The sequence below is a fragment of the Silurus aristotelis genome (genome assembly GCF_946808225.1).
Source record: "Silurus aristotelis genome assembly, chromosome: 6".
NCBI classification, from domain to species: Eukaryota; Metazoa; Chordata; class Actinopteri; order Siluriformes; family Siluridae; genus Silurus; species Silurus aristotelis.
The window spans coordinates 21991394-22015680 of record NC_139579.1 but is presented as its reverse complement, the minus strand read 5'-3'; the positions used below and the strand labels follow the sequence as shown (position 1 = coordinate 22015680).

Sequence of the window (24287 nt, the reverse complement as noted above, 5' to 3'; positions counted from 1 at the left end):
AAAGTACAGGAAGAAACAGATAACCATATGCTGTTTCACATGCTGTTCCTACCTCATTGTGCAATGTTTAAATAATCTTAGGACATACATTAAGAATAAGTAAAGCCAAATATGTTCCATTAAACCCCACTTCCAAGGTTTTGTTTAAACGAAGCTGTAGGGAAAAAAATAAATACATTTGTAAAGTAAATAAATTAATAAATTACTTTATAATGAAGGCATTCACAGTCCACTTTATTCAACAGTCTCCAATTGCTCAGAACAGCCACAACATTGCCGATCAAAAATATAATTTTTCCATTTATTTCAGTTACAAATACAAATTTTATTATTGCACAAACATCTGAAGTATTGATTCTGCATTGCATAAATATAAAAAAAAAAATTTTTTTTATCTAATTAGTTATTCTATTTCTCAGAAAATAGCTTGAACTAAAAAGATGAAAATATCAATCTAGCAGGTACCTGAGGAACTTTTGACTTGCACTTAATAATCACAATATGTTTTAATCTAATAATTCAGAAAACGTTTTTGGGTGAAATTAGCTAAGGAGGATAATGACTTCCATGCTGAGCCAGATCTAAAACATGTACTCATATACACATGGAGATATGAAAAACAAATTTTTACTTGCATTATTTAATCACAGTACAGACTCAAGTTTTGAGACTTCAAATACAGCATTATAGTCCAATCACTGCTGGATTTAGTGTTTGTAATGTCCATGTTAAATATTAAAAGTGGTTAAATACTGTCAAGATTTATTTTTATTAAGAAAGACAAGGTAAATAGTGTCAGGGCAACAGTCATTTTAACTAAAATACAGTTGCCATTTCTTAATTAAGAAAAGAAAAAGAAACACAACATACTGGTATTGATTGTTACTAAAGATGCAATTACATTTATTTTATTCCATCTCCTGAACAATGTTAATACCAGTATGTTTACGTGGGCTAGAGAAACCCACTCAATTTGTTACTGTTAATTTAAAAGATTTCACTAAATATAAATAACTAAATATAAGACAGAACCTGATACCACATTAAAAGTAAAGAAAACAAAAAAGTACAGCAAGTGTAAACTATGCATTCAGAATGAAGATGAACCAGTGTAACTCCCCAGAGTGTACACACTTTATAAAGCCCCTGTTTGTCGGTCAAAATGTCCTCAAGGGCTGTGCTGTTTTAACTTTCCCCTTACTGACCATGGGCCTAGTACAGAGACATGGCAGTCCTCTTGATTAGAAGTTCTATCTTTAAAGGCAAAAGACTGATGGTCAGTAGACAGCTGACTGTATTGCTGTCTCCACCTACTGGAAGAAAAGAAATAGAGCACTGTAATAGCATTCAGAACATACGAAATACACTGAACAAAATTATAAACAGCACGTTTGCCCCCATTTTTCATGAGCTGAACTGAAAGATCTAAGACTTTATGTACACAACAGGCCTATTTTTCTCAAATATTGCTCACAAATCTGTCTAAATCTGTTAGTCAGCACTTTTCCTTTGCTGAGATAATCCATCCAACTCACAGTCAGTATTTGTTGTGACCAGAGGTGGCAAAAGTACACACAACTTTTACTTAAGTAGAAGTACAGATACTCATGTTTTAAAATACTCGGGTAAAAGTTGAAGTACAGATGAAACTTTTTTACTCAAGTGAAAGTAAAGAAGTCTTGGCTCCGACATGTACTTAAGTAGTTTGTGTCGCCATTATGAGGGAAAAACCCACAAAACGCCACCTAGAGGGTAAATTGTTTAAAACATGGCGGATTTTGTGTTTGATTTGAGACTTGGCGCAAAAATAAAACAAAAGTTTACTGATTAAAAATATTTTTATCTGGAGTTTAATAATTTATTTTATATCCAAGTAAAGAAAGGACAAATTTGGATAAATGTATTTTTTTCCGATGATTTAAATTTCGCCTCTTTTACATTTAGTTATTTATTTATGTATTTAAATGTTTTTAATAAAAATGGTAAAAACAGAAATGCGCGCTGAATTGATCACGCGTTAATAACATTTAGTGCCGTTTACAATAATTTTAACAGCCAATTTTATTATATATATATATATATATATATATATATATATATATATATATATATATATATATATATATATATTTTAATACAAAACAAATTACAAATGTTACCGAATGAATGTATCCAGGCTGAAGATCCACATATAGAAAACAAGCAGAGAGAAGATGATGATGATCATGAATGTGTCTGTTCTCAGTCATTTTTACATCACTGACTCCCTCTGTCTCATCCACATTAACCCCAAACTTCTTACTGCCTTCTGCCTGCTGATTCTTATCTTCGTAAAGAGTAAGAGTCAGGACTTTATACACCAGCGGATTAAAAAAGACGCGCAGTAACAAGAAATCGGTTGTTCGGCTGAAATCGGCGCGCAGTGAAAATAAATTTTATATTTCACCAAATCAATGGATTAAAACTAAAGTAACGAGCCGGTTGAGAAAATGTAAGAAGTAAAAAGTACAGATATTTGTGTAAAAATGTAAATGAGTAAAAGTAAAAGGTTGTCTGAAAAATAAATAGTGGAGTAAAGTACTGATACCAGAAAAATCTACTTAAGTACAGTAACGAAGTATTTGTACTCCGTTACTTCCCACCTCTGGGTGTGACCACCATTTGCCTCACGCATTTTGCCCTGTACTGTAAAAAGAACACCTCTCCATAGTTCCAGACGCAATCAAATGTGAGCATGGTAAAGCTTATGGTAAAGAAATGAACATTCAATTCACGGGCAACAGCTCTGGCGGCCAATCGCATGCTCCCTCAAAACTTCTGACATCTGTGGCATTGTGTTGTGTGATAAAAGTGCACATTTTAAAGTGGCCTTTTATTGTGGCCAGCCTGAGGCACACCTGTGCAATTATCAAGCTGTCTAATCAGCATCTTGATCTGCCACACCTGTGAGGTGGAAGGATCATCTCAGCAAGGGAGAAGTGCTCACTAACACAGATTTAAACAGATTTGTGATCAATATTTGAGAGAAATAGGCCTTTTTTTGTACATAGAAAAAGTCTTAGATCTTTCAGTTCAGCTTATTAAAAATGGGGACAAAAACAAGTTTTGGGTTTATAATTTTGTTCAGTATATTTACAAATAGATAACATATGCCCCTTCCAGTCAGTTTCAGACCAGCGTTACAGCTTGAATTAATTTTTCAGTAGATCATTAATCAAAATGTTCCTCCTTTTTATCAGAGTAAGCTTTAGAAATGATTCCTCAGAGCTGATGCTTGTACATGCATCCAGTTTATAACGGATAAGGAAAAGGAAATAAGAAGTAGCAGTGAGGTTGTCTTCAGTTCTTCTATTGTACTACATTGAAATCAACTATGCTGTATTGTGCATGTTCTCACCTTATTGAGTCATGGTGTCAGAGCTGGGCATGCCTATGATCACTGGTCTGTGTGCTGTAAAAAAAACGCAAAATAATGTGATTAATTATTTATAAGTATGTTTTAAATACAATATAAGGATGCAAACATGCTTTTATAAATCAGCAGACATTATGGAAGAGCAAATACTTACATGAATCTTCAGGTGCTGCCGAGGGAACTGGCTGTCCAATGATAACTGTTGGATTCCCTTCAAAGATCGATAGATACAACTTAATTGCCATTGCATAGTACAGGTACACAGCAACAAATAGAACACACACACACACACACACACACACACACACACACACACACACACGAGACAAGGAGACGCAACTGAAGAATTCTTTATAACACCCAACATGGATTTCTATCCACACTCTTAAGAGTTTTGCATGCTGTTTGGGGGACGCCTGTTGAACACCTATTTAATGTATTAATCTTTATAAATATTTATAAGTTCACATTCTTTAATTTAAACTGGTGTGTTTTCAGTTATTTAGATTTCGTACATCACCTAACAATTCTGTTTGACTACATGCCAATAGAGACACCAACACAAATTGATCTCTATCTAAAGCAACCATTGTTTTTTTTTTTTTTTCAAGTTTGTCCAGCTCTCTTATGCCTACATCTATATACTGCACTTTAAACAAAAGGGTTCCAAAGATTCAAGGAAATGCAAATACTGCTGTCCTCAATTACCACAATCAAGTCATCTCATGGATGACCAAGTAAATCTCTGCCGTCACCATTTTAGTTGCCGAGTTCTTTAAATTTGTGTCTTCACTACTTTCACAAGATTCTTCATTAACATTCACTAAAATTCCTAATTTGTACTTAGAAAAAAAATGAAGCATTCATTATGATAAACAACAATACCGCATGTAAAAAATAAATCGTCTATCCAGCCACTATATACAGTGCCTTTAAAATGTTTGAAAACAGCTGGTCTTTTATTGTTTTTTAAAGACAAGTGAAGGTTCCTTCGGTTTATTGGCAACTAGATCATTTCAGTGCATGACGACTTACTTTGAACAACTTCCTCCCTGTGCATAAATAACAGTTTTACAAACTTTTGGCATCTTGACAGTTAATTTCTCCAAATACTTAGCTGAAATACTTTGCCATGCCTCTTGTAAAACATGCCAACAGTGTTCTTCACTAGTTGAATATTTTTATTTTTTTTTATGACCTTCAGATACAGTTCATCCCAGAGAGGTTTAATAGGATTTAGTTCCAGTGAAAGGACAGACCATTCCATAATAAAGAACACTCCAGCTGACTGTTTGTTCTTTGAATAATGTTCACAGTGCTTGGACACACTGTATGCTTTAGACAGAACTGCCTGGCTTTGAAATAGGCAATGGTAGCCATGTTGGTTCAGTATTCAGTCTCCAACCTTCCCTGCACCACAACAACCTCAAACCATTAAGCTTGTCATATTTGACTGTGGGTATGAGGCAGTCTGGTGACATTTTCTTTCCTGTTGTTTATTTTTCATATGTTCTACTGTTAGAGCCAAAAATGTCATGTTTGCACTCATTTTTCCACAGAACTTTCTTCTACTTATTAGCTGTACAATTTGTGTGTTTTCACCTTTTCCCTACATTTATATACATTAGAGGAACATACCATTGTCTCAAACACAATAAAAGGTGTTTCCAATTGCCATATTACATCAAATTGCAAATAAATACAAATTTTTTTATTTCAGGTTATTCTTATTTATATAAAATAATAATAAAAAAAAGTAAACACACTGTACAGTGTTTTCTTTATGTTTTAGTCTGAAATGATCTCAAACTATAGAAACTTTGATATTTTCGTTGGGCTGTATCCTATGGAAGCCTGTTTCCATCACATGAAAAAAATTAGTTTTCCTATTTCCAAATGTTTTTCCACACAATTCAGGGTTCATATCTTGTAATTCTGACTTTTTCCCCCCTTGCTATTCCGACTTCATTCCTCGTAAACATCCAACATTTCTGGTGCATCCACCGGTAACCATGTTGTCGACCAAGTTTGTTGGTGTATAAATAAGGCTCATCTGCTTCATCTTGTTCCGTCTCCTCCAGAGCTGATTGTTAGACAGAGTTCTCTTCAGGGATCGGAGGCTTAGTTTGATGCCATGCGATTCTATTGAATGTAGCTCATACCATTTTCAATATGTACCGCTTTCTGGCACTACAGACTGTGGCAGAAACGGGCTTCCATATGAATCTTCTCCTTGCCCCTTGCTGTACTCTTCCTGTTCCTCCATTTGTTTTTTCTTATTCTGCCGCATCTTCTGTGTTGTCTTGTCCAGAGCGCTCCAGAGTTTAGCGGGTGGTGTGTCAGTAATAATGCTTCACGGGGAAACATAATGCTCCGTCTGTAGTTCAATTGACTAAACAAAGCCAATTATTTGTTTGTATTAGAATTACTCTAGTTACTTGAATTGTTTCAGCCATAATATGTAAAGGTTATATATAAATCAAGTTTTAGAACATAAGACCCTAAGAAACATCCCTTTCATCACAATTTAACAACAATACATAAAAAAATAAAAAAAAATGAAGGTGCTTCCACCTCTCCTTGAACTGCCACCTTAACGTGGTGGAGGGGTTTGAGTACTCGAATGACCCTAGGAGCTATGTTGTCCGGGGCTATATGCCCCTGGTAGGGTCTCCCAAGGCAAACAGGTCCTGGGCGACGGGTCAGACTAAGAGCGGTTCAAAACCCCTTATGAGAGATACTACATCAGGGACCGTGACGTCGCCCGGTATGGCGCAGCCGGGGCCCCACCCTGGAGCCAGGCCCGGGGTTGGGGCTCGTATGCGAGCTCAGCCCGAAGGAGCGACGTGGGGCCGCCTTCCAGTGGGCTCACCACCTGCAGGAGGGACCGTAAGGGGCCGGTGCTAAGAGGATCGGGCAGCAGTCGAAGGTGGAGGCCTCGACAACCCGATCCCTGGACACGGAAGCTAGCTCTAGGGACGTGGAATGTCACCTCGCTGGCGGGGAAGGAGCCTGAGATTGTGCGTGAGGTTGAGAGGTTCCGACTAGAGATAGTCGGGATCACCTCTACGCACGGCCTGGGCTCTGGAACCACACTCCTCGAGAGAGGATGGACTCTTTACAACTCTGGAGCTGCCCATGGTGAAAGGCGTCGGGCTGGTGTGGGTTTGCTTATAGCCCCCCAGCTCAGCCACCATGTGTTGGAGTTTACCCCGGTGAACGAGAGGGTCGTTTCCCTGCGCCTACGGGTCGGGGATAGGTCTCTCACTGTCGTGTGTGCCTACGGGCCAAACGGCAGTATAGAGTACCCGGCCTTCTTGGGGTCTCTGGGAGGGGTGCTGGACAGTGCTCCGACTGGGGACTCCGTCGTTCTACTAGGAGACTTCAATGCACACGTGGGCAGCGACAGTGACACCTGGAGGGGCGTGATTGGGAGGAACGGCCCCCCTGATCTGAACCCGAGCGGTGTTCAGTTATTGGACTTCTGTGCTAGTTACAGTTTGTCCATAACGAACACCATGTTCAAGCATAAGGGTGTCCATCAGTACACGTGGCACCAGGACACCCTAGGCCGTAGGTCGATGATCGACTTTGTGGTCGTTTCATCTGACCTGCGGCCGTATGTCTTGGACACTCGGGTAAAGAGAGGGGCGGAGCTGTCAACTGATCACCACCTGGTGGTGAGTTGGATCCGATGGCGGGGGAGGAAGCTGGACAGACTCGGCAGACCCAAGCGTACTGTGAGGGTCTGCTGGGAACGTTTGGCCGAGCCTCCTGTCAGAGAGATCTTCAACTCCCACCTCCGGCGGAGCTTTGACCAGATCCCGAGGGAGGCCGGAGATATTGAGTCCGAGTGGACCATGTTCTCCACCTCCATTGTCGAAGCGGCCGCTCGGAGCTGTGGCAGTAAGGTCTCCGGTGCCTGTCGAGGCGGCAATCCCCGAACCCGGTGGTGGAAACCGGAAGTAAGGGATGCCGTCAAGCTGAAGAAGGAGTCCTACCTGGCCTGGTTGGCTTGTGGGACTCCTGAGGCAGCTGACGGGTACCGGCAGGCCAAGCGAACTGCAGCCCGGGTGGTTATCGAGGCAAAAACTCGGGCCTGGGAGGAGTTCGGTGAGGCCATGGAGAAGGACTATCGGCTGGCCTCGAAGAGATTCTGGCAAACCGGCCGGCGCCTCAGGCGGGGAAAGCAGTGCCCCACCAATGCTGTTTACAGTAGAGGTGGGGAGCTGTTGACCTCAACTGGGGATGTCGTTGGACGGTGGAAGGAATACTTCGAGGATCTCCTCAATCCCGCCGTCACGTCTTCCATTGAGGAAGCAGAGGCTGAGGGCTCAGAGGCGGACTCGTCCATCACCCAAGCTGAAGTCACCGAGGTAGTAAAGAAACTCCTCGGTGGCAGGGCACCGGGGGTGGATGAGATCCGCCCTGAGTACCTCAAGTCTCTGGATGTTGTGGGGCTGTCTTGGCTGACACGCCTCTGCAGCATCGCGTGGCGGTCGGGGACAGTGCCTCTGGAATGGCAGACCGGGGTGGTGGTCCCTCTTTTTAAGAAGGGGGACCGGAGGGTGTGTTCCAACTATAGGGGGATCACACTTCTCAGCCTACCTGGGAAAGTCTATGCCAGGGTACTGGAGAGGAGAATACGGCCGATAGTAGAACCTCGGATTCAGGAGGAACAATGTGGTTTTCGTCCAGGCCGTGGAACACTGGACCAGCTCTATACCCTCTACAGGGTGCTGGAGGGTGCATGGGAGTTTGCCCAACCAGTCCACATGTGCTTTGTGGATTTGGAAAAGGCATTCGACTGTGTCCCTCGCGGCGGCCTGTGGAGGGTGCTCCGGGAGTATGGGGTCGGGGGCCCTTTACTAAGGGCTGTCCGGTCCCTGTATGACCGAAGCAGGAGCTTGGTTCGCATTGCCGGCAGTAAGTCAGAATTGTTCCCGGTGCATGTTGGACTCCGGCAGGGCTGCCCTTTGTCACCGGTTCTGTTCATAATTTTTATGGACAGAATTTCTAGGCGCAGCCAGGGGTCGGAGGGTGTCCGGTTTGGTGACGACACGATTTCGTCTTTGCTCTTTGCAGATGATGTTGTCGTGTTGGCTTCATCAGACCAGGACCTTCAGCATGCACTGGGACGGTTTGCAGCCGAGTGTGAAGCGGCTGGGATGAGAATCAGCACCTCCAAATCCGAGGCCATGGTCCTCAGTTGGAAAAGGGTGGCTTGCACACTTCAGGTTGGTGGGGAGTTCCTGCCGCAAGTGGAGGAGTTTAAGTATCTTGGGGTTTTGTTCACGAGTGAGGGAAGGGTGGAACGGGAGATTGACAGACGGATCGGTGCAGCTTCTGCAGTAATGCGGTCGATGTACTGGCCTGTCGTGGTGAAGAAGGAGCTGAGCCGCAAGGCGAAACTTTCGATTTACCGGTCAATCTACGTTCCTACTCTCACCTATGGTCATGAGCTCTGGGTCATGACCGAAAGGACAAGATCCCGGATACAGGCGGCCGAAATGTGCTTCCTCCGCAGGGTGGCTGGGCGATCCCTTAGAGATAGGGTGAGAAGCTTAGTCACTCCGGAGGAGCTCAGAGTAGATCCGCTGCTCCTCCACATCGAGAGGGGTCAGCTGAGGTGGCTCGGGCATCTGTTCCGGATGCCTCCTGGACGCCTTCCTGGGAAGGTGTTCCGGGCGCGTCCCACTGGGAGGAGACCCCGGGGAAGACCTAGGACACGCTGGAGAGACTATGTCTCCCGGCTGGCCTGGGAACGCCTTGGTGTCCCCCCGGAAGAGCTGGAAGAAGTGTCTAGGGAGAGGGAAGTCTGGGCATCTTTGCTTAGACTGCTGCCCCCGCGACCCGGCATCGGATAAGCGGGAGAAGATGGATGGATGGATGGAAGGTGCTTCCATGACCTGGAAAATTTCCCTAATTTTATGAAGTGCAGTTGCAAATCCATCAGATGGACCCTTGTAACCTTAGGAAATTAAAGACTCTTTAGTGTCAAGAGGAAACTTTTATTCCTTCATACCACAGATGTCTCAAAGCTGTAATTACCAATAACATCTAACTTAAGTGATGGCTAAAGAAAGTAAATGGTAGGGAAAGTATTCAAACATTTGTTTATGCATATTAATAGATACTCTTTGTTCATCACTACATTTAAAATGTGCTACAGTTACCTGATGTCAACCTTACAATATCTCAAAAAAGTGAGTACACCCCTTACATTTCAGCAACCATTTTAAAATATCTTCTCAATGACAATACTATGGGAAATTAACAGATATATTTTAGAAAAGTAAATGTGCAGCAGTACAGATTTTTTTACTGTTCTCTGAAAATAACAACATACAGCCATTATTGTCAAAATAGATGGCAAAAGCAGTTAACATGTCAAAACTGTGTCTAAAGTGTCAATATTCTGTGTGAGCACCATTGTTATCTAGCACTGCCTTAATACTCCTGGGCATAGAATTCACCTGAGCTGCACAGGATGTTGCTGGGATAATGCATAATGACATCACGGAGCTGAGACACATGGCGCTTCTCCACCTTCTGCTTGAGGATGCCCTACAGGTTCTCAATAGGGTTCAGGTCTGGAGACATACTTGTCCACTTTATCTCCTTTACTTTCAGCTTCTCAAAGCAGTTGTCATCTTGGCGGTGTATTTGGGGGCATTATGTTGGAAAACTGCTGTTCGGGCCAGTTTATAAGGGTTGGGTATCTATGTTCTGCTTCAAAATGTCACAGTAAATGTTGGAATCCATGTTTCCCCTCAATGAACCACAGTTCACCAATACCAGCAGCACTCATGCAACCCCAGACCACGATCCTACCACCACCATGCTTGACTGTAAGCAAGAAACAATTTTATTGGTGCTTCTCACCAGGGCGTCACCACACATGCTGGACGCCATCTGAGCCAAACAAGTTTATCTTGGTCTCATCAGACCACAGGAGATGGTTCCAGCAATTCATGCTCTTTGACAGGTTGTCTTCACCAAACTGTTTGCAGGCTTCCTTGTGAGCCAGCTTCAGTTTCCAGATTTCTTCTGGGACGACAGCCATCCAAACCGACTTGTTGCAGTATGAGGCGACAAGCAGACCTTCCGGTTTTGCAACCTTGAAAACAATACTGGCAGCACTCACGCGTCTGTTTTTTGAAGACAGCTTCTGCTCCGCCATCTTTGTTTAGAGCAACAATTCTAATTCTCAAATACTCAAGAGTCTTTGTCATGAGGTGTCTTGTTGAACATCCAGTGGTCAGTATGAGACAATTGTACTCAATGCACCAAATTTGAACTGCTCTAATACACGATACACAAATTTGTATGGTCCTGTCAAGCAGACAAAATACATGAACATGATGAATAGGAAGTGTGGCTTTGCATGGTTAAGCGACGAACTGTTATCACTTCGGATGTACTCACTTTTTTGCTATTTTGTTAATAATGGCTGTATGTCGAGATATTTTCAGAGGAGAGTGAATCTGTACTGCCATACAAGCTGTACTTTGACTACTCTAGAATATATCCAAGTTTCATTTCTACAGTATTGGCATATACTAAAATGGTTGCTGAAATGTGTGGGGTGTACTCACTTTAGAGAGATACTGTACATGTTCTAGAAAAATCACTAAATAAATTATTAAGCGTAAAAGTGCAGACTATAAAATAGGGGAATTAAATAAATATAAAGAAGAACTCCTGTCACCTAATAGGTGAATACTTCACCTTTGTTTTGCTCTTCAGTCATTTGGGCTTCAAGTTGCTCGGGATCCACATAGAAATAGTCCTCCTCTTCCTCTTTTGAGCCACATTTCCCGCAGCAGAAACAGCAGCAGCAGAAGCAACAGCAGCAAGTGAAAATCATGGTACAGATAATCAGTGTCTAAAAAGACAGAAGAAAAAGAAATCAGAGATCAAAGTTTGTAACATGGTCACACTATTTAAGAAATTCATAAATGAATTATTTAATAAGTCACTGGATTTCTGCCATGATGTTCAGTTCCCCACCTTGAACCAACATTTAGACATAAGGACGTAGTATTTAACACTATCGTCTCCAAACTGGTCAGCAACATAAAGGCCCATGGAGCCATATTCGTCATAGATCCGTCGTTTGTTCTCATCATTAAGAATGGAGTTGGCATTGTTGATCTCCTTAAACTTTTCGGCAGCCTCTGGGTTGTCTGGGTTCTTGTCTGGGTGATACCGGAGTGCAAGTTTCCTTAAAGTAGATCAATATAAATTTCATTTAAAGGTCCGTCTACATGAATACATTCTAACATTAGATATGCGACAGTACTGTTCACATATATCATTATTAGTCATGGTATGAGTGAGATATAGATATAATATCTATATCTATCTATATCTATATCTATATCTATATCTATATATATATACACACACATATACATACATACATACATACACACACACAAAATACATACATACATACATACACACACACACACACAAAATATACAAATATATACATACACATACATAAAATATACATACATATAATATATACACACACACACACACACACACACAATACATACATGCATGCATACATACATGCATATATATATATATATATATATAGACACATACACACACACATACTTTTATATACATATATAAATAAATAAGTCAAAAAGAAAATGAGAATATAGTGTTGCAGTAAACACACCAATCATCATCAGATCAGATTTTATTCATCAAACATCAGAATATCAGTTCTTCAGTCTTGAAGAAAAACATAGAAGTAAATTATTCATGAAAGCAATCTGATCGCTATGTATAGTCAGTAGTGTAGACTACAAAGTAATTAATAAACAGTTTACCGATATGCCTTTTTAATGTCATCAGATGAAGCTCCTTTTTGCAAGCCCAGTGTTTTGTATAAACTGTCTCCTGATGTGGACAGTTTCCGCTGAGGTTTGTTTGGCTCAGTCATCCTTAAAGCTGAAAGTAACACACATGTAGAACCTACATGAATACGAGTTCCTATAATAAATTGAGAAACCAAAGGGAGGATACAAGTTATCAGAGATTAACGTGAAGGACATAAAGGGAACAGAAAGACACACACCTTCTCTAGGTGCTGCTTAGTAGTAGTACTAGAAAAGCGATGCTGTAAGGAGTGTTATTGAGTTAGAGTTTCGTCGTTTGTTAAACTAATAGTATCTCAAAACTTAGGTGAAAGATAGCCTTAATACCCCAATAAAACGCACGGTTTTTTTAAGAACCCGCGGGCCGGAAGGAACCTGCGTGCCAAAAATGGCTGAACTTCTATCACCGGCTTTAAAGCAGGACTAAGTAAGAAAAATCTCTCCAAAACGTAAGATTAACAAAGTGATTTCATTTACCTACCGCTCCACACACACGTAACCGAGATTATTAAGAGCTCTTCTGGCCTGGGTTGAAATGCCTTATGATGTTCTGAATGCCATTTTTCTTAAGCTAATGCTCAACACTGAACGTACTAAAATCGCGACTTCTAAACCCTGTACCAGGAAGTGTGCTGTTCCGGAATCCACAGTGAAATGAGCGCGTGAGGAAATGCAGGCTAACATGAGGGGCAGTAAACTGTGCTGTGACGTGCCAAGCTTTAAGAGCTTTATTTCGGTCACATGCTGATAAATCAGATACTAGCTATCAATACCAGTCATTCAAAGCGAAATTACATTTAAAAAATAATAAAAACCGAAATTATTGTTATTTTTTTTGTAAATTAACATGAATTTACATTCGTGCACAGCAGTGGAAACAAAATGCACAAAATATCCTGTGTCCAAAAGAAAATACAAGTCCCAAAGCCAGAATGCATTTCTTACTAGTCCTTGTTTTAATGCAACAATTATAACATTGCAATATATCATAAATAAATAAATAAATAAATATATAATTGTTGTTTTTTTCCAATTACCCAATTTATCAGTTATTTTATTTATATATATATATATAATATTATATATATATTTTGCCTTCAGAAATGCCTTCTCTGAAATGTTTTGAACTGGTTAGGTTTAAGGTTAAACAGAAATATTTTCTTTAATTGTTTTAATTAACATTCGATTTGTACTGAGAGAAAAGTGATTTTCTATGTGTATATGTTAGAGGAGCAGAGAAATAGTTTTGCAACATATTTGGTGTTCTGGATCAGCAAAGTCTCATTTGTTCCAGCTCCTTTCTTTAGATAACTTGTGTTAAATATCTAACATGCCCAGTAGAGATTTCCCAAATCCATAGTAGTGTGGTTAATATTTGTAACAATGGTGAGATTACAGCTATTATTTCACATTTAGGATTATCTAATTCATTATTTAGAAAGAACAGATATTTTTCTTTCTGCCAACTATCTGCATGTCTTCCCTCTCACCACATCCAGTCTATTGTTCCTACTGCACACTTCCTCATACAATACCAAAACACCTTTCTTGGAACCCTGTTGTATGCTTTCTCTAAATCTACAAACACACATTGCAACTCCCTCTGACCTTCTTTATACTTCTCTATCAACATTCTTAAAGCAAATATTGTATCTGTACTGCTCTTCCTCAGCATGAAACCATACTGTTGCTCAAAGATGGTCGCCTCTTCTCTCAGCCTGGCTTCCACTACTCTTTCCCATAACTTCATGGTGTGACTGATCAACTTTATTCCCCTGTAGTTACTGCAGGTCTGCAAATCTCCCTTATTCTTAAAAATTGGTACCAGCTCACTCCTTCATTCCTCAGGCATCCTCTAATCTTCCAGAATCTTGTTTAACAATCTAGTTAAAAACTCCATTTCCATCTCTCAAACATCTCCACGCTTCTACTGGTAAGTCCTCTGGGTCAACCGACTTTCCACTCTTTATACTCTTAATAGCTCCTCCTTACTAATCCTATCCACTTCCCGCTTCACCATCTCCACATCATCCAACTTTCTCTCATTTTCCCCATTCATCAGCTGCTTAAAATACTCCCTCCACCTTCTCAACACACCCTCCTTACTAGTCAACACATTTCCATCTGCATCCTTTATTGCCCTAACTTGCAGCACATCTTTCCCAGCTCAATCCCTTTGCCAATTGGTACAAATCCTTTTCTCCTACCTTAGTGTCCAACTTCTCATACTGTACAGCTCCTCATATGCCTTTTACTTGCTTTAGCACCAGCCCTCTTCACCTGCTGCTGCATCTCCTTGTACTCCTGTCTACTTTTCTCATAGCTCTGCTGATCCCAACCTCTTTTTTCCTTATGCTTTCCTGCACTTCCTCATTCCACCACCACGTCTCTTTGTCTTTCATTCTCTTTCCAGATGTCACACCAAGTACCTTCCTAGCTGTCTCCCTTATCACTTCTGCAGTAACTGCCCAATAATCCAGCACTTCTTTAACACCACCGAGCCCCTGTCTGATCTCTTCCCTGAACCTTACACTACAGTCTTCCTCCTTCAGTTTCCCCCATCATATTCTTTTTTCAGTCCTCACTCTCCTCCTCATCATCTTCACCTCCATAGCCATCCTACAGACCACCATCTGATGGTGTCTAGCTACAGTATCCACTGCCAAAACCATACAGTCTTGAAGTGATTGGAGACTGTATGGTGTTGGCAGTCTCTTTCTATCCACATCATGATAGAACAGTTTAAACCCACCTCCAATGCTCCTGGCCTTACTTCCTTTCCACTCGGTCTCCTGAACACACAACCTATCTACCTTAATCCGCTCCATCATATCAGCTACCTCTCTCCTTTAGCCAGTCATATTACCAACATTTAAAGTGCCAACCCTAACCTCCACTTCTCCTGTCTCTGCTGTCTCTGTAGACATCTTCCTTCTTTCCTTCTTCTCCTTTGGTCAAGAGTAGCACAATTTCCACCTGTACCCTGTTGGCTAACAATACCTGTGGTGGTCATTGGAAACCCAGGCCTTGACTGATCTTGTGTGGGATTTAGGTTTGTGATCTGTATATTTGATTTGGCACATGTTTTACGCAGGATACCCTTCCTATTGCAGCCCTACTCATTTATCTGGGCTTCTGACTCGGCACTAAGAGTGCACTAGCTTATGTTTTAAATAGATACAAGAACAGATTGTAATGGGCAGATATGAACATGCAGAGATACTAAATGAATACACTATCCAATGTTTCTACAAATTTCTACAAATGCCAGTAAGGTTAAAATGACATCTGTTTGAGACTAGAGATGATCATTGAAACTAGGATGCAGGTTTTTAATTTTTGCAGCAATTTTATTTTTAGAAAAATAAAGATTATTATCATGTAACACTGCCTGATGCAGCAACAGAAACAGAAAAAAAAGATGTCCAACAAAATCCAATTAATAAGTTAAGTGACATACTGTAGCTTGGGGAACTGTAACAGTCATAATTCACTGCTGCTGATGGTTCTACCACTGTTTATTTCCCCAGTGTTTTCCAGTATTCCCAGGAGTAGAGTGTTTCTGAGATCCAACCCTGGCTAAAATACAGAGGTTACTGGAACTGGGAGTTAGTGTGACAAAGTTTAGATAATGCACAAATGCTGTTCAAATGTAATACTGATTTTTTTTCTAATTAAATAATGGTGACATTATAATTAGAAAGACATTAAGCAGTTTAAGACAATCTATATACTATTTATGTTTGTGCATTTGAATTACTGCCAGTTGTGCTTACCTCTACATAATGTTGAACATTAGCTGACACAAATGTGAACAGTCTTATATGAATTTAATCATTAATCTTTATTACGTTTTATGCCATGAAATGCTTTAGAATGGCCCACAAAAGCATACACTTGAAAATATAACAGACATAACATATGATATAGAGATGATCAGTATGAGAAATCTAATCAAATATCTGAAATCTTGATTATGATTTTTCCAGTATTTCTGTTGGCCTCCATGTGTCTGTGTGCCTTAGTAACGTCTTCCATGTTGAACACTGTGTCGATTATTGGCCTCAGTGATGTCGGAAGGCCTGTTGTCTCAAAGTGTGGCAAAGCCTGCTCAATGAAGCTCTGGACTAGTTCAGCTTTATACTATGAAAAACAGAGACCTCAGTATTCATTGGATAAGTCAACAAACATTTACAATATCTGTTCAATGCATTGTTTAATTCATATTGTTGTTTAATTCAAGTTTTGAATCAGTGCCTTACTTGTAGACTCCGTGACCTGAGGAGACTGCTGAGAAGGTGGCCACGCTTAAATAAAAGCTTGCCAAGCAAGTCTCCATTCACTGCTTTCCCCCCCATAACACCATAGAGCACCCATCTTCCATCCGTAGCCAAACTACGCACATTTTTTTCCCAAAAAGATCCACCTATGCAGTCAAGGATGACATCAACCCCCCTGCCTGCAAGAACATTGTGCTTACCACTGTAAATGCAAGTTAAGTATTGCAACATTTCTACTGTTCACATGACGAATGCAAGCACAATTAAGTTTATAGGACTGTAGACAATTTTTTACAAGACTGACCTTGAGTGAACTGCAGAACCTGATCAGAGAAATCGCCTTCTTTGTAGTTGAATGCAGCTGCTGCACCTAGTTTTTCTGCCACCTTTAACTTATCAGGGTTTCCAGCAGTCACAAGTGGAACAGCACAAAACAAACGAGTAAGCTGAATGGCTGCAGTGCCTACACCACTAGCTCCAGCATGAATTAACACTGACTCTCTTTCCTTTACATGGGCTAGGAGAAAAGAGCATCTGTAAATGACACTTCAAAATCATTCTCTGAACATCAAATACTTGCTTAAAGTATAGAAAAAGAAGAAACGCACACCAATTACAATAATAAAAACATTGCTTCCTTTCATGCTAGTTTGCCTTAAAGTACCTATTAAGTGCAGAAGTTGGTAAGCAGTCAGCCAGGCTTCTGGGATTGCTGCAGCATCATATAGTGAGAGATGTGAAGGGACTGGCATGAGAAGTTGCTCAGGCACAGCAACATACTGTGCATATCCTCCTCCAGAAAGCAAGGCCATGACCTTATCGCCTATTTTAAAATTGCTCTTGACTCCAGGGCCAAAACCACTGACCACCCCTGCAGCCTCCAGGCCAAGGATCTCACTTGCTCCTGGAGGTACTTGGTAAAGACCTTTTCTCTGGTAGAGGAAAGAATGCTTTCAAGTTAATACTTTTCTGCCAAAAGTTCTATCATAGTGTCCTTTTTTTTTTATTTCATGTATATGAATTGGTTTACCTGTAACACATCAGCCCTGTTTACAGCTGTTGCATAGACTTTAACAAGGACTTCACCATCTTTAGGTTCAGGTTTAGGGACTCGCCCTAAATACAGATTCTCTGGACCACCTGGTTCTTTGAAACATATTGCCTGCATTGTCTGGAAAAAAAATTTTTATTTCAGGTATCAGGTAGATAAACTTAGTGTCTTCATCTGTAAGCTGAAGCATGCCTTCTGCCAAAGGTAAAGAGCACTAAATTAGGAAATAATATCTTGTAAATATTAATATATAACTCCCCAACATAAAAATCTTAACGACATTTTTTACACATAATGTAGTAATAGATACTCTGGAGATTAGAAACGCCAATGCAAACAAACAAACAAACAAACAAACAAACAATGTATGCGCAATCTTATAATTATGCGCAAAACCTGCGCATAACTGATGTTTTCAAATGCAACCGCTGCATCTAAAAGTAAAAAACAAAACAAAAACAAAATTAAGTTAAATAAATTACATAATTATTATGAAATAAATGAGCTTTCTGTTTCGTGCACATTATTGTTTTTTTTTTTAAGTGCACACTGTTAATGTTTGGTTTGTTCAGATCCATTTCATAAACGTGGGGGTTCATGTAAAATGTTAACGACTAAGATTACTATTATATATAGCTAAAATTGCTATTATATACACACATCTATATGCATCTAAAAATGAAATGAGGAATATTGGATTGCTTATAAAACTTACAACAATCACGTTAATATGCCCCGGCAAATTTCCTTTTCACAAGAACTGCAGGATGCCTGAACTACAGTGTCCCCGCCTTATTACGGCTAAAATACAAAAGTGTAATACAAAGGGTTAAATAATGGATCTATGTCCTAACCAGCAGAGGTGTTCAAGGTCCAGATTTGCCTGGTGTTTTTCCTTTAACTTTACCAAATGTGGTTTTCTTCAATTAAAGCCCATTTACCACACACTTTAAAGTTTTGTAATTATTTGATTGCATGAATGGAATAAGCATGTGTGCAGGTGTTCCTATTAAAGTCACAGGTGATGTGATATCTCCACCAAAAGTAACATTTGATCTAAATATATAAATAAATATTAATAATCAAAATTTAATTAGCATTATCTGTCCCAACTAACATCATAGGAAAATATTCACTGATTGATCTCATTAGTTTGCTCAGTAATTTCTCTGTCTTTCTATCGGGTAATTTATAAATCTTAATACTTTGCTGAAATCTGTACATGAGTGTAAGATATTTTGAAGAGCACTCTTTCTCATATCTGATATTGTGATTTGTGGTGAGAGTAGTGAGCAGGTTGAGAGCCTGGAGAGGTGGAGATATGTGCTGGAGAGAAGGGGAATAAAAGTCAGTAGGAGTAAGACAGTACGTGTGTGAATGAGAGGGAGGGCAGTGGAGTGGTGTGGTTGCAGGAAGAAGAGGTGGAGAAGGTGGAGGAGTTCAGATACCTGGGGTCAAAAGTGCAAAGTAATGAAGTGTGTTTTAGAGAAGTAAAGAAAATAGTGCAGGCAGGGTGGAGGGGGTGGAGAAGAGTGACAGGAGTGATTTGTGATAGAAGGGTATCTGCAAGAATGAAAGGTAAAGTTTATAGGACTGTGGTGAAACCTGTGATGTTGTATGGATTAGAGACAGTGGCATTAAGTAGAAGACAGGAGGTGGAGCTGGAGGTAGCAGAGCTAAAGATGTTAAGGTTTTCGTTGGGAGTGACGAGGATGGACAGGATTAGACATGAGTTTATTAGAGGGACAGCGCATGTAGGATGTTTTGGTGACAAGGTGAGGGAGGCGAGATTGAGATGGTTTGGACATGTGCAGAGGAGGAACATAAATTATATTGGTAGAAGAATGCTGAGGATGGAGCCACCAGATAGGAGGAAAAGAGGAAGGCCAAGGAGGAGGTTAATGGATGTGGTGAGGGAAGACATGCAGGTAGTTGGTGTGAAAGAGGCAGATGTAGAGGACAGGGTGGTACGGAGACGGATGATCCGCTGTGGTGACCCCTAATGGGAGCAGCCGAAAGAAGAAGAAGACTCTTTCTCATAGCTATCTATCTATCTATCTATCTATCTATCTATCTATCTATCTATCTATCTATCTATCTATCTATCTATCTAATTACATCAAGATGAAAAGCACACTATATGCACACTTAAATAGCTTGAGAAAGGACTGTAGATATACAGTAGGTAGACTGATGGTTTTTACACTTTTTTTCCTATCTTGGCTGTTTTACACAATCCAGCCCTAGTGGTTTAGATATTCGAGTTTTGCTGATTATCACACTATATACTTTAACAGCAATCTTTTGTCTCTTTTCTGCATTAAAAACATAGACTTATAGTCTAACAAAATCTAACTTGTTCCCTTAGCCATTACAAAAATGTTTCATTGCCTCTATTGTTTCCTATAAAAATATCACATCACATATTTTTTTTCTTTTTACAATAACGTTTATAATACCCTGCCATAGCCCAGTAATCTAACTCCATGTAATGCAACAGGCATCTCAAGTGAAAACCTCAGTAAAACTGGTTAGACCAAATAACAGTGTTTACTAAAGCAGCTGTCATAGCAGCATTCACATTCACCCATTCATGTTCGCCTGTCTCTAGGGATCATCGGCTTCACAGAATAAGAATATCCAGAATTGTATTTTTTAAAGAGAGATGCAATATAAGGTAGGTTAATTGCATTATTTCATTTTATTATTATTATTTTCCACAAAAATACAGACTGTCCAATTACTGATAAATTGACAGCCTCTTTTCTCTATTGTGCTTCAGGATAATATTTCAGCATGCATGACTGCAAAGACAAACATAAGAAAATCTAAGCATTTGCTGTATATTGACACAAAGCTAAAGAATCACAAAGAAGACGTTGCTCTTCAGTGGAAACTGGGGCAAATTCACAGAAAATACAAATTAGATCTCAAATTGCTTCACCAAGACAAACAATTTCTACTGATGGAACACAAAAAGTTACTCCACTTAAGAGTTTGTGAACCATATGCAACTCTGACCAACACAATGAGAACCATATCAGCAATGAAAACAACAAAAAATGATTTTCAGTATCCAAAATCAGCTCCAGCAGGCAGACGGATGTTTTCAAGTTCACTTTCAAATGAACAGCAGCAAGGAACAAGACTTTTGAAATCAGCCTCCTCAGCCACGCCACAGCTTTCTGAATCAGAACCGCTATCCATCGTGTATCTTAAAGACTTGGCCTTAATTGACAGTATTTCACAAAAAGAGCTGGCAATCCAAGAAGAACAGAGGAGGCAAAAAAAGGAGAACCTGAAAAGATTGTACAGAGAAAGACTGCAACAGAAAATGCAGATTTTCTTCAGGACATTAGAAACAATTTAACTACACACACTGTTGCTGCTATTTGGTTGAAGGTTAAGTTAATATGGTTTTGTAAATGTTTTATTCAATAAATATTGGAAATCTAAACAATATTTATTGCAGTGCTTCCAGAATGAATGGACATTCACCAATCTTATGTTAGTCACACTATTATTACCTTTAATACTGCAGATTTCTCTTGATCCCAGTCTTCACTTGTAATGTCATGCTACAAGTTAGGCTACCTTTATTATTTGCCTCACCAAAAAGCTGAATAATGGCACACCCTGTCTTTAAAGACTGGTTTGGAAAATGTAAATCTTTAAAAAAAATTAAAAAAATTAAAAAAATTCACAAAATGCTTCCTAGTTTTCTCATTGTCAAAAGAGCACTGTGAACTGGAGTCTCCTTGAGCAGGACATGGTTTTCCTTCCACTGTGGAGATTCTATAAGTGTTTTATCTATAAATAAACAATGAAATTGTGTTAACTGCATACAATCCTGGTGTCATACAAATATTATGGCACTACATGATTTAGTGTAGTAGAATCAGTGTATTTAATAAAATTAATGTATGCAAATTTAATTGATGACAATCAAGCATTATTCCTTATAAGGACATGATATAGACATGCTTACTTTCAGCATCAATTACAACTTGAGTTGGAAGACATCGGGTGAGGTCACCATACTCGAGTGTGCAGAGAACAGCTTCTTCACTCTCTGATGGGACTTTGCATACGAATGCAAGGAAGTTGCACAATTGATTTTTCTCAATAACTTCTACTGTCCCAAGGAGTTCCTGTCAGCATAGAGATGTAAAATAAATTACAAATAAATTATTAAATATTAAAGTGTGACGTTAAACCTTTTCAGGACAGTAATAAACATGTGCAGTGTGCTTCAACCTCAGAGTTTAGGTGAAGAACATTCCATTAAAACATCTGATTTTCTTACCATGAATGTTAAATTAATGGTAATAAAATGAAAATAATTAATTTGATCTCTTTTCAGCTGTATACATTTTCAATTTTCAATATGCACAATGAAACTGTGTACTTCATGTTAATGAAAGAATGTTCACATTCACAACTTTATCAACTGTATGCACAAAAAAATTGTAATACACAAAGATTTTATTTGCCACACCTTAATAAGAGAAATCTGCTGTTTGCGGCCAGCTAGAGCATTGAGGTGTAGGTTTAGAGTTTGGAGGAAGCCTTTAAAATCAGTCTGTAGACTTTGCTTGGCAAGTTTCTCCAGTGGGATGTATGAAGGGATGTTATGACGGCTGATGTGCACCATGCGGGTAAGGTCCACCTCCATGTTATAAGTTTCCAAGCAAACCCCCTCGAAGGCAGTGTGAAATGCCACACACACACTTTTGCCTTTTTTGCTCTCTACCAGGTTGAATCCAGCTAAAATACACACAAATAAGAAGTGACTGAAACCACAAAAAAATCAGCACTACAAGAATAAAAGTACAGAAATTAAAAACTAACCCAGTATCTACAATAACAGCTATACCTAGCTTATAGTGACATTTATTTACATCTTAATGGTGCACACCTGCCCTATACGTGTACTTTATATGTAAACAATTAATAGCTGTAGTCAATTTGCTATTATGCAAAGGATGCCACACCCCTACTGTTCTATCAGTTGAAAAGGACCTCTATAACACCAAAACTGATTAGTCTAGTGGTGTGGTATACATCATTGTATCAGATGGAGCAGTTTTATTGTGGTTTATATGTTCCATATTTTCAACATGCCCACCTTTTTAGTCAATCTTGTAAGTGTACACAATTAACTTACAGCACTACTAACAGAACCATACACTTCCATTTAAGTGACTGCTGCAGTAATAAACTGGTTACCACCCAGATATTATCCACACATGTGGTAGTCTCTTTCTGCTGATGGATGAGATAGAAGGGGCAAAAATTGTTCACAACAAATCAGTAACTGCATAGCTATATAGTAAAGTAGGTTAATTAACAGACCAATGATGGACATATAAGACAAGTATACCCAGTTTACTGGTCACATAGCATAAGTTATTAGCTTTCTTTTACCAATGAGTCGATGGGCAGTTTGAAGGTCCTTAAGCTGTGTACGCTGGGATGTCAGGAGATCTTTTTCAAATTGAACAAGGTCTTCAGTTGCATCATCCAGTGGCAGCCCCTGGTTCATTTTCTCTTTTAGATTCTAAAGTGACAGTTGTATTGCATGGTTAAGGTACACATCAGATTGCAAAATAACAATCGTTTTCATAGATCATTCAAATGACCACAACCTAAAGTATACTGTAGCAATGAAAGGTTCAGAATAAAACACTGGTCCTACAGATCGAGTCACCAACATGGTGGGCCTTTTCTAAAAATAGCTGTTTCCTACTTTGTTAAATCATTGTTGATAATTATTATGAGAAATCATTAACATGATCAGTGTCTTCACATAGATGAATATCATTCATTATTAATAACAACATATAATAAATTATTAATAATTAAGCAAATTTGTTATATCAGATCAAACTGAAAACTGTGTGTATCAAGCCCTTCACATTACTCGGTACCCAAGAAGTAGCTCTCAGTTTCAGAAAGGTTGGTGACCCCTGATATAGATCATTAAATACCTTGATAGCGGATGTTTCTGCCCGGATTCGGTCTCTCTTTGCACGAATTTTTGCTGCTGTCGTCTGAAGTTCCTCCAGACGTGCCTTCTGATGCCCTTGCGGTCCTGCTGCTTCTGTCCTCTCCAACATCACCAGATGATCAAACACACCTTGATGGAGAAAATATGAATGTTATTAGCTCGACGTTCTCTTTTAAAAAGTCATAATAATCCCTCCACCCGTTTTCCATCATAACCCGCCTCCTGCGCTATGATTGGCTGTAAATTTACTCTCGGCTTCAATAACAGGCCGCTGATTGGACAGTTGAATACTCATCCAATCCAGTATCAGCATTACCAATACGGGTAGTGAAAAGAAAACACAAAAACATCCATGTAAATTAGATGCTACATTTTCGGCGATCTGTAGCTGATACCAAGCAGAAGATGTGCAATAAGTCATTTTAGGATTGTGGTGTTAAAACTGCTGTACACTACCTTTTTGTCGTACGTGTTCCATTTGATAAGAATATTTTTTTTACAGACAAATCTTCAAATCTGGCGCCTTCCTTAATGCCAACCTTGACGTGAAGTCACGCGAAAGCACACGCCAGACGGAAACACCCCAAGAGCGTCAGCACGGCGCAACGTTTGCGCAAACGAGAGGCAGTAT

The 24287-nt window shown here is 39.6% G+C and overlaps 3 protein-coding genes and 1 long non-coding RNA gene across 11 annotated transcripts; 1 reads left to right on the top strand and 3 right to left on the bottom strand.

Moving 5' to 3' along the window:
• Positions 1-206: 206 nt before the first annotated feature.
• Positions 207-13198, bottom strand: dnajc5gb (DnaJ (Hsp40) homolog, subfamily C, member 5 gamma b). Of its 5 annotated transcripts, XM_083545530.1 has the most exons (8): positions 12797-13014; positions 12516-12557; positions 12268-12388; positions 11429-11642; positions 11147-11303; positions 3570-3626; positions 3398-3451; positions 207-1313 (listed from the first exon to the last, which is right to left on the bottom strand). In XM_083545530.1, exons 3-7 carry the CDS (start codon positions 12378-12380, stop codon positions 3399-3401), a joined length of 594 nt encoding a protein of 197 aa, XP_083401656.1. In that variant the 5' UTR covers positions 12381-12388; positions 12516-12557; positions 12797-13014; the 3' UTR covers positions 207-1313; position 3398. The 5 variants fall into 5 exon arrangements, with proteins under 5 accessions (XP_083401656.1, XP_083401655.1, XP_083401658.1 ...); XM_083545529.1 differs by lacking the exon at positions 12516-12557 and having other exon boundaries at positions 12797-13198; XM_083545532.1 differs by lacking the exon at positions 12516-12557 and having other exon boundaries at positions 207-1310; positions 12797-13015.
• On the top strand, positions 12566-21291 carry LOC310728289. The gene is made up of 3 exons (XR_014534229.1): positions 12566-12742; positions 20258-20323; positions 20429-21291. It is a non-coding gene; the product is annotated as an uncharacterized lncRNA (long non-coding RNA).
• Positions 16141-18474, bottom strand: tp53i3 (tumor protein p53 inducible protein 3). 3 transcript variants are annotated; one of them, XM_083545514.1, is made up of 7 exons: positions 18362-18464; positions 17810-18080; positions 17626-17766; positions 17260-17527; positions 16900-17112; positions 16578-16774; positions 16141-16458 (listed from the first exon to the last, which is right to left on the bottom strand). In XM_083545514.1, the coding sequence occupies exons 2-7, from the start codon at positions 17834-17836 to the stop codon at positions 16270-16272; spliced, it is 1035 nt and encodes a 344-aa protein (XP_083401640.1). In that variant the 5' UTR covers positions 17837-18080; positions 18362-18464; the 3' UTR covers positions 16141-16269. The 3 variants fall into 3 exon arrangements, with proteins under 3 accessions (XP_083401640.1, XP_083401641.1, XP_083401642.1); XM_083545515.1 differs by having other exon boundaries at positions 17810-17841; positions 18362-18461; XM_083545516.1 differs by lacking the exon at positions 17810-18080 and having other exon boundaries at positions 18362-18474.
• On the bottom strand, positions 20325-24236 carry cenpo (centromere protein O). 2 transcript variants are annotated; one of them, XR_014534227.1, is made up of 7 exons: positions 24113-24236; positions 23637-23785; positions 23074-23206; positions 22145-22413; positions 21635-21797; positions 21174-21456; positions 20325-20968 (listed from the first exon to the last, which is right to left on the bottom strand). XR_014534227.1 is itself a non-coding variant. In XM_083545518.1 (6 exons), the coding sequence occupies exons 1-6, from the start codon at positions 24132-24134 to the stop codon at positions 21347-21349; spliced, it is 846 nt and encodes a 281-aa protein (XP_083401644.1). In that variant the 5' UTR covers positions 24135-24236; the 3' UTR covers positions 20325-21346. The 2 variants fall into 2 exon arrangements, 1 of the variants encoding a protein (XP_083401644.1); XM_083545518.1 differs by having other exon boundaries at positions 20325-21456.
• Between the last annotated feature and the right edge of the window lie 51 nt (positions 24237-24287).

What these genes read in the sequence shown, in the direction of transcription:
- dnajc5gb (XM_083545529.1), bottom strand. Translation starts at nt 12,380, where the DNA reads ATGACTGAGCCAAACAAACCTCAGCGGAAACTGTCCACATCAGGAGAC. An exon ending in GACATTAAAAAGGCATATCG is followed by an intron (nt 11,643 to 12,267) that starts GTAAACTGTTTA and finishes ATCTACTTTAAG; the next exon opens with GAAACTTGCACTCCGGTATC. An exon ending in GGCAGCACCTGAAGATTCAT is followed by an intron (nt 3,452 to 3,569) that starts GTAAGTATTTGC and finishes TTTTTTTTACAG; the next exon opens with CACACAGACCAGTGATCATA.
- tp53i3 (XM_083545514.1), bottom strand. Translation starts at nt 17,836, where the DNA reads ATGCTTCAGCTTACAGATGAAGACACT. An exon ending in ACAGGGCTGATGTGTTACAG is followed by an intron (nt 17,528 to 17,625) that starts GTAAACCAATTC and finishes TTCCTCTACCAG; the next exon opens with AGAAAAGGTCTTTACCAAGT. An exon ending in CCAACTTCTGCACTTAATAG is followed by an intron (nt 17,113 to 17,259) that starts GTACTTTAAGGC and finishes CTTTTCTCCTAG; the next exon opens with CCCATGTAAAGGAAAGAGAG.
- cenpo (XM_083545518.1), bottom strand. Translation starts at nt 24,134, where the DNA reads ATGGAACACGTACGACAAAAAG. An exon ending in AGCAGATTTCTCTTATTAAG is followed by an intron (nt 21,798 to 22,144) that starts GTGTGGCAAATA and finishes CTATGCTGACAG; the next exon opens with GAACTCCTTGGGACAGTAGA. An exon ending in AGTTGTAATTGATGCTGAAA is followed by an intron (nt 21,457 to 21,634) that starts GTAAGCATGTCT and finishes GTTTATTTATAG; the next exon opens with ATAAAACACTTATAGAATCT.